At 36.5% G+C, this 12,815-nt stretch overlaps 1 protein-coding gene across 4 annotated transcripts in view; it reads right to left on the bottom strand.

Moving 5' to 3' along the window:
* LOC112045666 (cyclic nucleotide-gated cation channel alpha-3) overlaps window positions 1-12,815 on the bottom strand; it is a 159,756-nt gene that overhangs the window by 95,441 nt on the left and 51,500 nt on the right. For all 4 annotated transcript variants that reach the window (XM_052881389.1, XM_052881387.1, XM_052881388.1 and 1 more), the window contains exon 2: window positions 11,209-11,338. In XM_052881389.1, coding sequence (XP_052737349.1) covers window positions 11,209-11,336 — 128 coding nt within the window. In that variant the 5' untranslated portion in view covers window positions 11,337-11,338. The remainder of the gene's footprint in view (window positions 1-11,208; window positions 11,339-12,815) is intronic.

Consider the following 12,815-nt stretch of genomic DNA (forward strand, 5'->3'; position numbering starts at 1 on the left):
TGGATTGAGATCCATAATCCACGCATTATTTCCACGGACCGCCATTATATACCCCGAGTAGTTCGAGAAGCCATTGAATGCGAAAATACAATAATTTCAATCAAAAAGATGGTTTCAAACTAGCCAGCAAGTGGAACCCGGTGGTAGAATTGTGCATATAATCAGCGCCGGCCCAAAGCAAGTTTTAAAATAGAGCGAGATCCAATTATGGCGCCTCTCCTGTTTGTTCCTAATAATATCTGTACCAAATGATGAGTGAAGTAAAAATGGAACGCGAAGATCTCGACCATACTCTGGGGTGACCAATTGAAAATCAGGCGCATTACCATCTACGGTTAAGTATGATTAAGATTATCATTTCGGCGGTCTCTAGGATTTGGCGCCTGGAGTGACTGCTCCGTTCGCCGTATGGACGGGCCGGCCCTGCATATAATCTCCAACATCTATATAAAATTTCATATAAAACGGTTCAACGATTTAGCTGTTAAAAGCACAGACACATTTATAATAGTAAGTAATATTAAGTGTAATTATTTTGCAGCACAAATACTTACCCAAAATCGATAAAAAAAAGAAAAATGAGTCAACACAATTACCTACTTCAGCCAAGAGCCCTTGCCCTCAGCAAACAGGAGACAGACTCTCTTAACCTCTCAGCTGACTAAATGAAAGGGCGCCGTTTAGACACCTTGAGCACATTGATGCTTTCAGAAATTATTACAATATATTATAAAAACGAAAATTTGGCTGGTGGGAGGCTTCGGCCGTGGCTAGTTACCACCCTACCGGCAAAGACGTACCGCCAAGCGATTTAGCGTTCCGGTACGATGCCGTGTAGAAACCGAAAGGGGTGTGGATTTTCATCCTCCTCCTAACAAGTTAGCCCGCTTCCATCTTAGACTGTATCATCACTTACCATCAGGTGAGATTGTAGTCAAGGGCTAACTTGTAAAGAATAAAAAAAAAAAAAAAAAAAAATATGTTTCTTAGTAAATCGTAACGCGATCTTTTAGCAGACTCAGAGGTGATTACAATAATATGAAAACTGATGTCGAACAAACGTAATGGTTAGTATAATTCACAACATTCGTCAGGACAAATCAAACTGTAACCAAAAAAATGGCAGAGGGTTGTGTGTAGGGTTAAAGGATCCTTTGACTGTTAACAAACACTCCCCTTTTCCACTCAAGTCACTCTCCCTGCCTATCCCAAGTAACCCATAAATAATTACACAACAAGAGATGTGGACGGCTCGAACACCACGAGCACACTGAAGCTGTCCGTACCGCAAGTCGTTGCAACGTGGCGATAACATTTGTCACATCAATATTATATTAATCCAATACAATATCAATTGCGATGAAATTTTAGTGAATTGGCATCCAAATATTATATAGATTCATAAAATCAGGTAGGTAAGTTTCTTTTATCTTCAACCATTCAGTTGACGAGCTAGTTATAATTATTGGTGAGGTACTAACCAATTTTCCGATTCATTCAGTATATTTATACCCGGTGTATTCAAAACGAAAGATCCAATGCAATTAATAAAAAAAAATTAGGTAGTAGTAATAGTAGGTAAGTGTAGCATAATAAATTATCACCATACGAATTTATTTTGTTTTGTATAATAAATTCGAATAATAAGAGGTATATGCGATATAAATGGCTCTGCGGACTTTTTGTCAGTAATTATGGGCATAAACATTAAGCATACCAAATGCACTATATGGAAAGCACATTGTTTTATGCTTCATAAATTTTCACAGCTCCTGCCAAATTATGACTTTTATAGAAAAACTGGCAGACGCCCGCAACTTTGTCCGCGTAGAATTAAGTTTTACACAAGTTCCGCGAGAACCATGGATTTTTTTGATGAAAAGTAGCCTATGTGTTATGTAATGTACACGCACACACTCGTGATTTACTGAATCACGAGTGTGTGTGTCACAATTAAATTCACAATTTGCCCCCTGAAAAGACTGCCCCCGACTGTCATGAGGGGCTTGTATTTATAGACTAGTCAATGCAATAGTTGGTATATTGACATCGTGTTCGTCACGTTTATCAGACTGTATCCGGCTGTCAGAATATTGATAACATCCGGTAACAATACTTAATTATTTCATGTCAACAGTTTGTAGGCTGTTGACATGCATTCCTTTATACTACAAGTTAATCCAGAGTTAAATATTTCTATTCCAAATTTCAGCAAAATTCGCTTCAGTAGCCGCAGTACAAAGGAGGAACAAACATACACACTTACACACACATATTTACACACAAACTTTCGACTTTATATTATTCGTGTGATATATAGAAATAAAAACTTTTTTTTTTATTGTTTACAAGTTAGCCCTTGACTACAATCTCACCTGATGGTAAGTTATGATTTAGCCTTAGATGGAAGCGGGCCAACTTGTGAAGAGGAGGATAAAAATCCACACCCCTTTCGGTTTCTACACGGAATCGTACCGGAACGCTAAATCGCTTGGCGGTACGTCTTTGCCGGTAGGGTGGTAACTAGCCACGACCGAAGCCAGCCAGACCTGGACCAATTAAGAAAATCTCACTCTGCCCAGCCGGGGATCGAACCCAGGACGTCCGTTTTGTAAATCCGCCGCGCATACCACTGCGCCACGGAGGCCGTCAAAAAAGACTATTGAGTGTACACGAATAATTTTAAAATGTTTGGTAGATATCTCAACACGATTTCCAGTAATATAACACGGACTCGTGTGGATCCTTTTTACGGGATTTCAATCAAATAAAACCTTTTTAAGCCGCCATAATACCACGTAAAGACCATCACGATCTGTTAATATAATAATGGATTTAAAAGATAATATCTGCGAGATGTTTTTAATCACATTAACGTAAATGGATGTCGATTAAAATTCTTTTGTAAGTTATCAAGTTGTTTGCAATGATGAATTTTGAGGGGCGTTTTCTAATCTTTACAAGACAACGGCGATCGAGTCTTAGGGCCCTCTCGTGACGAGGGCCCTTGCCTCCCTATAACAAGAGCAGAACTCTTGAACGTCTCTGCTGATTAGGGTCAACGCAAACCGCGCGACACTTTCATGTAACCCGACAAATACTTTCCCGTGAATAATTAAGTATGTAATTGAACCTATAGTAAATCGGTAACTTTCTTTATCTTCTTTATAAATGAAATGTCTGGCTGAAACTCGAGAACGTTCTTCTCTATTTCAATGACTATTTTTTACTTTTCTAAAACATAATTTATAGTTTAAAGAAAGAGTAATAGCCGAATCGGGGAACAAGCCAGAACCGGCTGAAATCTCGATAAAGACCACAAGTTGTTAGTTAATTTTGTATCGTCACTTCAAAATTATTAACAATTTTGTACTTTTTACGCTTTATATGAAAGAACATATTATGAAAAATTTTAACCACTAGAAAGCTACGTTATTTGTGAGTGTCATAGGCTATATTTTATCCCTGTATTCCCACGGGAACTACGCGGGTGAAACCGCGTGGCGTCTTCCAGGGGTAAATAATTTGACCTGACCTGATAAGTGACTTGAAACGTTAAACATAAAAGTGTTGATAAAATACTCTTCATATTCAATTCATTGAACCATCAGCGACAATAATAATAACTGGATTATCACCTATCAGACTACACGAGCGGCATTAAGAGATGTCAACCGCATCGTTTATTATTATTTATAACAAGCGGACGCCCGCAACTTCGCCCACGTGAAAATCGATGTAAACTTTCAACCCCCATATAACCCCCTACTATTTAAATTTTCGTTTTATTTAGGTATAATGAAAGTCCCTGACCAATATTCTTGAATGACAATACATTTTGTATTTTTTTCATGATTTATGGACCAATTTTTAAAACTGTGACCTTTTTCATTTTATTTTCACAATAAAAAGTATCCTACAACCTTTTCCGTGTTAATTCTAATTTCAGTTGAAGCCTCAATAGCTCAACGGTAAGAGAGTTTGGACTCATCACCGAGGGGTGGTGGATCGATCCCCGACCCGTTGGTCTATTGTCGTACCCACACTAGCTCAGTATTTCCCGACTAGTTGGTGGGGAATAGAAATATTGGTCATATATTATAAAAAAAAATATTGCATGGCAAATATTCATAAAAAAAAATCATTAGCGAAATAAAATAATGACAGACGGACAAAAAATCGAAAAAAAAAATTTTTGGCTTCAGTATCGATTGTATAATGCCCAAAAAAATTTTCAAAATACCTTCAATGTACAGAATTTTAACTGTTACAGTTTTGTTATGGGTATAGATAGATAGATAGAAAGATATAATTATTAACATTTATAAATATGTAATACGAACCGACGCCACGCGGTTTCACACGAGTATTTCCCGTTCTCGTCAGAATACAGAGATAAAATATAGCGCGTATTACTCAAAAATAACGTGGCTCTATAGTGATAAAAGTATTTTCAAAATAAGTTCAGTAAAACCAGAGATTACCTCTTTATAATATTACTAAAGAATTATTTACTACATGTTGCAGGCAGTCTCTGTAAAGTTGTTAAAATATCTAATAAGTCTCCCAATATATGCATTCGCTCCAGGTAACTTCGTTTAAATCCTCTTACCTAATTTATGTTCTGGAGGGCGTAATATTGCTTCCAGTAACTTCGCTCATCAAATCAACCCGATTACTCCGACGGGAAACGGTTTTCAAAAGTGAATTTATGTATATCGGCTTAGACTTGTAATTAATAACATTCGAATAAATAAAACTTACTTTCACAAATTAGTAACGGACGTCCCGCGGTTTTTGTTATTAATTAAATATACAGGGTGTCCCGTAAATAGCTGACATCATGTTCATTTTTTAAAGACTAGCTGACTCCGCGCGGTTTTACCCGCGTGGTTCCCGTTCCCGTGAGAATACGGGGATAATATATAGCCTATAGCCTTCCTCGATAAATGGGCTATCTAATATTGAAAGAATTTTTCAAATCGGATAAGTAGTTCCTGAGACTAGCGCGTTCAATCAATCAAACAAACAAACAAACTCTTCAGTTTTATAATATTAGTATAGATTCCAAAGATGTAAGGCATTAGTACATTGTTTTCAACCACTTCGACACAATTGCTAATAAATATCGTTCCGAAAAATCGTTACTTATTAAAATTTGCTTCTGCCACTTGAATAACAAAAGAATTTATATTGAATCATAAGAAAATGAGGGCGGATTTTCAAAAAAAAACGATGCACGGTCACAAATATCAATTTGAAGCTTTCTAACTTGAAAATTGCGGAATGCTCCATACTAACTTCCACCCCCTATTTTAGGGAAGTTGATGCACGGTTTTTTAGTCACAAATATCAATTTTTATCTTTCTACATTGAAAATTGCGGAATGCTCCATACTAACTTCCACTCCCTATTTTAGGGAAGTGGGGGGGTTACAAAGAGTAAAATGTAACCTTTGTCATTTTCCATCCTTTCAACTATCTCCACTTAAAAAAAACTTCAATTCGTCGCTCCGTTTTGCGGTGAAAGGCGGTCATACAAACAGACAGACACACACTTACACATTTCGGCAGGTCACGTGATCAAGTTATAGATAGGATCTTTCAATCCCTAATATTTTTTTTAGTTTTCGAAGCGTTTCTTAAAAGAGAATCTACGTGTCACATGGCTACAGGCCTAGGTGTGCCATCTGCTGTTCCGTCAACTATTAGGTACTATAAAAAAATATTTTATTTAACTACCTACTGATGTGTTCTGAGAACAGAGAATCTTTATTATCAGCCTATTTAAGGAAGGTATACCTACTACTACATTGCAGGTTGGCGGGCTTCGACTAAAAATGTTAAAGTCTTAAAGGCCACTGTTTGATGTCGATGATAATGACAGAGACCGACGGTTTTAGGGTTTAACTACATATGCACAGAGGTGTTAACACCAACTTCCGAACTCTGTGCTGAGAATTTATACTGATAACAAAGAAAAGTTCAGTATGGCACACCCAACCTAGGACTCGAACCGAGGACTCAAAATTTTGAAACCACAGAATAAAAATGCAGGGCAATGAGAAAACGTAAAACTTAATATTGGATTTAAATTAAATCAAATTAATTCTATTTTACGAATAGAACAAAGTGGACTGGAATTTCAAAAAAGCTTCAGCTCTTTGATATCTGATTCTTTTAGTAATATAGAAGTATATTTATTTTAAAAAAGAAGTGAAGTCGATAGCTTTTGTTTAACAAATAGGAAATCTGATTGTGATCATCTGAACTAATATTATAAAACTGAAGAGTTTGTTTGTTTGCTTGAACGCGCTAATCTCAGGAAAAACTGGTCTGATTTGAAAAATTATTTCAGTGTTATATAGCCCATTTAACTATATAATTATTATCCCCGTATTCCTACGGGAACGGGAACCACGCGGTTGAAACCGCACGGCGTCAGCTAGTCATACAATAAGTTCATCGCGGTTGAGTATTCAAGTCATTTGTAAATCTTTATCTTGACTAATATTATAAAGAAGTATGGTGGTATGGGGGATAATCTCTGGATCTACTGAGCCGATTTTGAAAATTCTTTTACCACTACAAAGCCACGTTTCAACGTTTCTAATTTTAACGGCTAAGATGTGGAATGCCCTTCCAGCGTCTGTGCTTCTTGACACCTACAATTTGTGCACCTTTAAGCCAAGAGTGAATAGGCATCTTCTAAGCATGCGCGTTTCATCTTAGACCTCATCTTTGCTCACCATCAGGCATGATTGTAGTCAAGCGCAAGCCTATTCAAGATAAAACAACGTTATTTGTTAGTGTTGTGGGCTTATTCTCACGGGAACGGGAACTACGCGGGTGAAACCGCGAGGCATCGGTTAGTAGTCGATAACTCGACTCTTATACTCTTATTCCTTACAGTTAAATTTTTATATACAGTTGAGTTATGTTGTTTTTATACAAATTAAACCTACATTTTATAAAACTGGCTTTATTTAGTTAGTTATTGCTTTCTCTATTTATTATGGAAAATACAGTATTTCGTTTATTTGCCGAAAGTTATTCAATGTACAAACTGTCTACGTTACAGCATAACTACGTGTTTATTTTCAGTTCCAAACTAAAGTTTAACTAGCCACCAAAGTTTGAATTTGGCGGAGTAGCATTAATATTCCGCCAAAATTGGTGAACAAATTAATATATTATACTATGTTTAAATGTAGTATAATTTATTTAATTATGTGTTTTAATAATAATAATATTAATAATTTATTTGCTGAAACTGTGGGTTACAATGGTTCTTACACTATAGAAAAAAAATCCATCACAGTTTACTAATATATCAGCGTGCAAATATTTACAGAATTTTACAAAAAATTATTATACCTACAATTTTAAAACGTCAATATTTATACATTACCAAAATTTCATGTCATTCATGTACTCGCCAACACTATAATCATCATCATCATCATCATATCAGCCGATGGACGTCCACTGCAGGACATAGGCCTTTTGTAGGGACTTCCAAACATCACGATACTGAGCCGCCTGCATCCAACGAATCCCTGCGACTCGCTAACACTATAATAATTCTTATTATTTAAAATGGAGAAGAATTTATTTATTTTAGCATTATCCAAGATCTACAACTAACCATGATTTTCATTTAATAGATAAATAATCACTAGATAGAGATTACACTTAATTTTATGTCATGCCTGATAAGGATAATTTCATACAAATTACCTACGGCTGATTTTTAATAAAACAGGTAAGGCAAACCAACAAGAAGTAAAAGAAGTTAAACCATACCTGAGATTTTTCTTAATTGTCTAGGTGTGTGAAGTCTCTAATCCGCATTGGGCCAGCTTTGTAGACTAAGGCGTAAGCACTCTCATTCTGAGAGGAGACTCATGCTCAACAGTGAGCCAAATATGGGTTGTAAATGATTATATGTCGGTTATTGAAAGTAGTAAGTTCAATGTATAGACAACTCTAACATAACTGCGCATCTAAGGATATAGACATGGTTCCGCTTTCATCACGAAAGATTTAGAAATATAGCTTCTTGTTTTCCACAAATATACTGAAAGCGAAATACGCGATGTTCCTTTTATTTCGCTTATCCGCCATCATTATTTCTGTAGCGAGCGACTTGAGTTCAATGAGTCTTTCCAATTCACAAATCATTGAAGTATACTACAAAGTTCTATAAATAGCAGTTAATAGGGTGCAGTTTATACAAAAAAATAGCAGACGTAGCGCGGTTTCACTCGCGTATTTCGAGTCCCCATGGGAATAGTAGTATAAAATATAGGTAACTAGCGGACGCGACTTCGTCCGCGTGGAATTTAGTATTTCGTAAATCCCTCGGGAACCATGGATTTTCCGGGATGAAAAGTAGTCTAAGTGATAATCCTGAGTAACATCTATTTTCATACCAAATTTCAGCCAAATCGCTTTAGTAGCTGCAGCGTAAAAGAGGAACAAACATACTTACACACTTACACACTTTCACACAAATTGTCGCCTTTATAATATTAGTGTGAAGTGTGATTAGTGTGATATTGCTTAGTGAAAATGCAGCTTTCTAACGGTATTTTTTTTAAATCCGTCAAGTAGTTTTTGCGTTACAAATAAACAAATAAAAATCAATTTTTTTTTTTTATTCTTTACAAGTTAGCCCTTGACTACAATCTCACCTGATGGTAAGTGATGATGTAATCTAAGATAGAAGCGGACTAACTTGTTAGGAGGAGGATGAAAATCTACACTCCTTTCGATTTCTACGCGGCATCGTACCGGAACGCTAAATCGCTTGGCGGTACGTCTTTGTCGGTAGGGTGGTAACTAGCCACGGCCAAAGCCTCCCACCAGCTAGAACCTGGACCAATTAAGAAAACCTCAATCGGCCGAGCCGGGGATCGAACCCAGGACCTCCGTCATTAAATCCACCGCGCATATCACTGCGCCACGGAGACCGTCGAAAAATCCAATCCTTTTATTATTAGTTAAAATATTTATACATATTTTTAAAATTTTGTTTCGGGCTAGCTAACTTTATGGCGAACGTGGTAAAATTTCTACAGGGATGCGTGATTTTAATTGAAACAACTCTACGCTAACAAAAACATGTGTAAAAAAATATCTACGTATGTACCAATTTCAAAACATTAAATAGTCAAAGGTAAAGTAAGTTCAAAATATTAATAAACAATTAACCAAATATAGTAGTTTATAGAATTCTTAATGCAATGTAACATAAATATAATATAAGTACCTAACAAAAAAAAAATAACAAAAATATATTTCTGTAATATTTTTGTTATTATTTTTTTTTCATCTGATTTTCATGAATTTTTTTTTTTTTTATTCTGTACAAGTTAGCCCTTGACTACAATCTCACCTGATGGTAAGTGATGATGCAGTGTAAGATGGAAGCGGGCTAACTTGTTAGGAGGAGGATGAAAATCCACACCCCTTTCGGTTTCTACACGGCATCGTACCGGAACGCTAAATCGCTTGGCGGTACGTCTTTGCCGGTAGGGTATGAATTACTTTACTAAATGTTTTAAGAGTAAATAACTGTATAAATATTACAATAAGGAGATTATTTTCACAAATAAAAATGTGATTAGATTTTCTAGGCATCTAAACTGCTTATATGCAAAAAATCTTCTTGTTTTCTTGTTTGTTATAGCAGGCAAGCTACTCTATTTTCTGAACTGCCCCCCTAGCCAAGTGGCATGTCGATTCTCTTTCTACGATCGCTAACGCTTCGAAAATTAGAAAGATGTATGGGAATGACATTTGCAAGTTAGCCCGCTTCCTTCTTAGATTGCATCATCACTTACCATCAGATAGTAGTCAAGGACTAACTTGTAAAAAATAAAAAAAAACAACACAAACACATGACCTACTTGGTGGATAAGTAGGAACCCATAGTTATATTATATTTTTAACATAAAATTGGAATCGAATTCAAAGACGTATTTCAGTTATTTTGATTTTAACACAAAGTTACTAAACCGATTTTCATGAAAATAAAATGGGACCTATCTGGAAGTATACTCTTTAAGAAAAAGTTATGAAATAACAAACATTAAAAAAAAAACAATAAAACATACGCGTCGTTTTGAGAACCTCCTACTATTTTGAAGTCGATTGAATAAAACTTCGCATGTCAGGAATACCCTTAAAAAATGCTACTCTGGCATGCTTAGCGTCAAACATAAGCATGACTTCTTCTTCCCCGGGCTAACTCTGTCACAAGTAGCCCTGCTACTACTGGATAATAATAATATGTAACTAGTATTATAAGCTGTCCTGGGCCTCTTAGCCATGTGGCACGTTATTCTTTTTCTACAAACGCTAACGTTTCCTAAATTTAAAAATGACATTTACTATCGACATGTCAAGCGATAAAGTTGTCGATCGGATCTGTCATTCCCATACATTTAGTTAGTTTTCGAAGCGTTAGCGTTTGTAGAAAAAGAATCGACGTGCCACATGCCTAAGGCCCCTGGAACAATAATAATTATTATCATCTCCCGCCAACGCTGCAGTGCAAACCCTAGAGATTCAAACATATTGTGTATAAGGTATCTCGTTATACCGATACCGCAGATTTATGTACGACACGTGTAAGTTGAGACACAAATAGAGGTACTGTTACTACATTTAGCTTCGTCGTAGCGAATAGTCACCTATGTTGTATCGATGTCATGCCAGCACAGTAGCTTGGCTTTTGCAAAGGTCAAAAATCAAATGTCATTTATTTGAAGCACTTTTGAAACGTGAAGTTTGGCAATAGGCTAGTTAGTTAACACTTTTTTTAAATGGTCTTAAATTGTTTATTATCGTTCTATTACATTGAAAAAATTGTCATACTTTCCTGAGACGTATATACAGAACACTTTAAGTATTTTTTGACAACACGAGCCAAAACACTCGTCAGCTATGATGGCTTATATTTCAACATTTTTATGACTTCACGTTAACAAATCCTATTCAAACGGAGTTTTACAAAAATATTAGTTGATACGGGGGGAAAGACTACCCGCGAAGCCTTTCCCCCCGTACTCGTACATCATGGGAGTGTCATCAACGAACTTGCCAGACTATTATGCATACCCTTCTCCTATAAGGAGGGAGGCCTGGGCCTTTAAAACAGGCTGATAATTCACTAATGATCATAATGTACAGTTGTACCCACCTGGCCTTGTGTGAGCGTTTGGAGCGGGTGGAAAGGTCGAGCTCGCTGGCGGCGGAACACGCCGTGCCGGCTTGTAGCGAGCCACGCGAACCGCCCAGCCGCCGCGATCCCAGTCGACACGTCATCATTTCTGTAACAATATACTTGTATGGCCTTATCGATTTTGAGATACCTCACGGGAGCACACGATGCGTTGCGTCGCATTATAAAGATTTCACCGTATCAAAGTTGCAAGTCCGGTGTGACGTCGGAGCGCATCGTGTGACAAGCCACAGATATTTCTATGTAAGACGACGCAGCGACACCGCTCCGGCGCCGCACCGTTGCCGCAACGCATCGTGTGACCCCGCTCTTCTATAAGTACGACCCATCGTACATTCTTAAAATTAGCAATGCTTTGCTCTACTGGGGCCAAACAATTATCACTGGTATATTGTAGCCAATAGACCTGCTGGCCTATTTCCTATTTTGGTTTTTATTATCAACCCATCAAATTAAAAACAAATCAATTGACAAAATGTCATCCACATACTATGATATAAATTACAAATGTCATCCGGTACTTACGGTGTATATTTTATAGTATGTAGATGACACTTTGTTGTCCACTTCAATAAGTTGATAATAAAGACCAAAATAGTGAATGGAGGCCGATTCATTAACTTTGACGTATGGTGGACATATTATACGTATATCAACTAGCTGTTGTAAGTAATTCTTAAGTCATGTGATTTCGCATTCACTAGAAAGGCAAAGATATAAAATAAACTAAAAGTTCTTTAACATTTCATCTACAAATGATATGAAATTTAGCTCTATACAATATTTTTCAAGCAGGTACACAATTTCTAAGTAAGAGGTAAACACAAGAAATACAACCCACGGTGAAGGGTTTACTCGAGACGAATAAAACATATTTAACGTTGAACGTCAAAACAATACAAATACAAACAAAAATCGACAAAACCTTTTAATGTCCCGTTAGGACGAAGGTCAAGAAAAAGAAAAACAATGGAGACAAAGCCGGTGAGCCATCTTGCGAAGCAAATAAAATGAATAAATCGAATAAAACCTATTCTTGGCTCGAATCTTTTTATTCTGTCCTCTACAAATTTGTTCATTGGGGCGCTCGCTCCATAAAGTTCCAAATTACAAACTCGGATGAAACCCATCTCTCTTATAGATGTTAAAAAATGGGGATAAATGAAACCGCGATGCATTCAACCAGAAAACCAACCTTGCAAACAAAACCATGACTAGAATAAATTAAATTGTTTTATTATGATTATAAAAGACTAGCAGACGCCCGCGACGAAACGTGAAAATCAGTTTTGTACAAATCCCTCGGGAACCATGGACTTTTCCGAGATAAAAAGTAACTAATGTGTTAAACCAGAGTAATATCTATTTCCATTCCAAATTTCAACGAAATTGGTTTAGTAGTTTCGGCGTTTAAGAGTAACAAACATCCATACAAACTTTCCCGTTTATAATATTAGTAGGATAAACAATTATAAGAGTAACTCTAAAAATAAAGGACTTTCCATACAAACTTTCAACGCCTATTTCACCCCCTTCTATTTTTATTTTAGGGTCAAAAAGTATCC

This window comes from Bicyclus anynana, chromosome 4 (genome assembly GCF_947172395.1).
Source record: "Bicyclus anynana chromosome 4, ilBicAnyn1.1, whole genome shotgun sequence".
Taxonomy (NCBI): domain Eukaryota; kingdom Metazoa; phylum Arthropoda; class Insecta; order Lepidoptera; family Nymphalidae; genus Bicyclus; species Bicyclus anynana.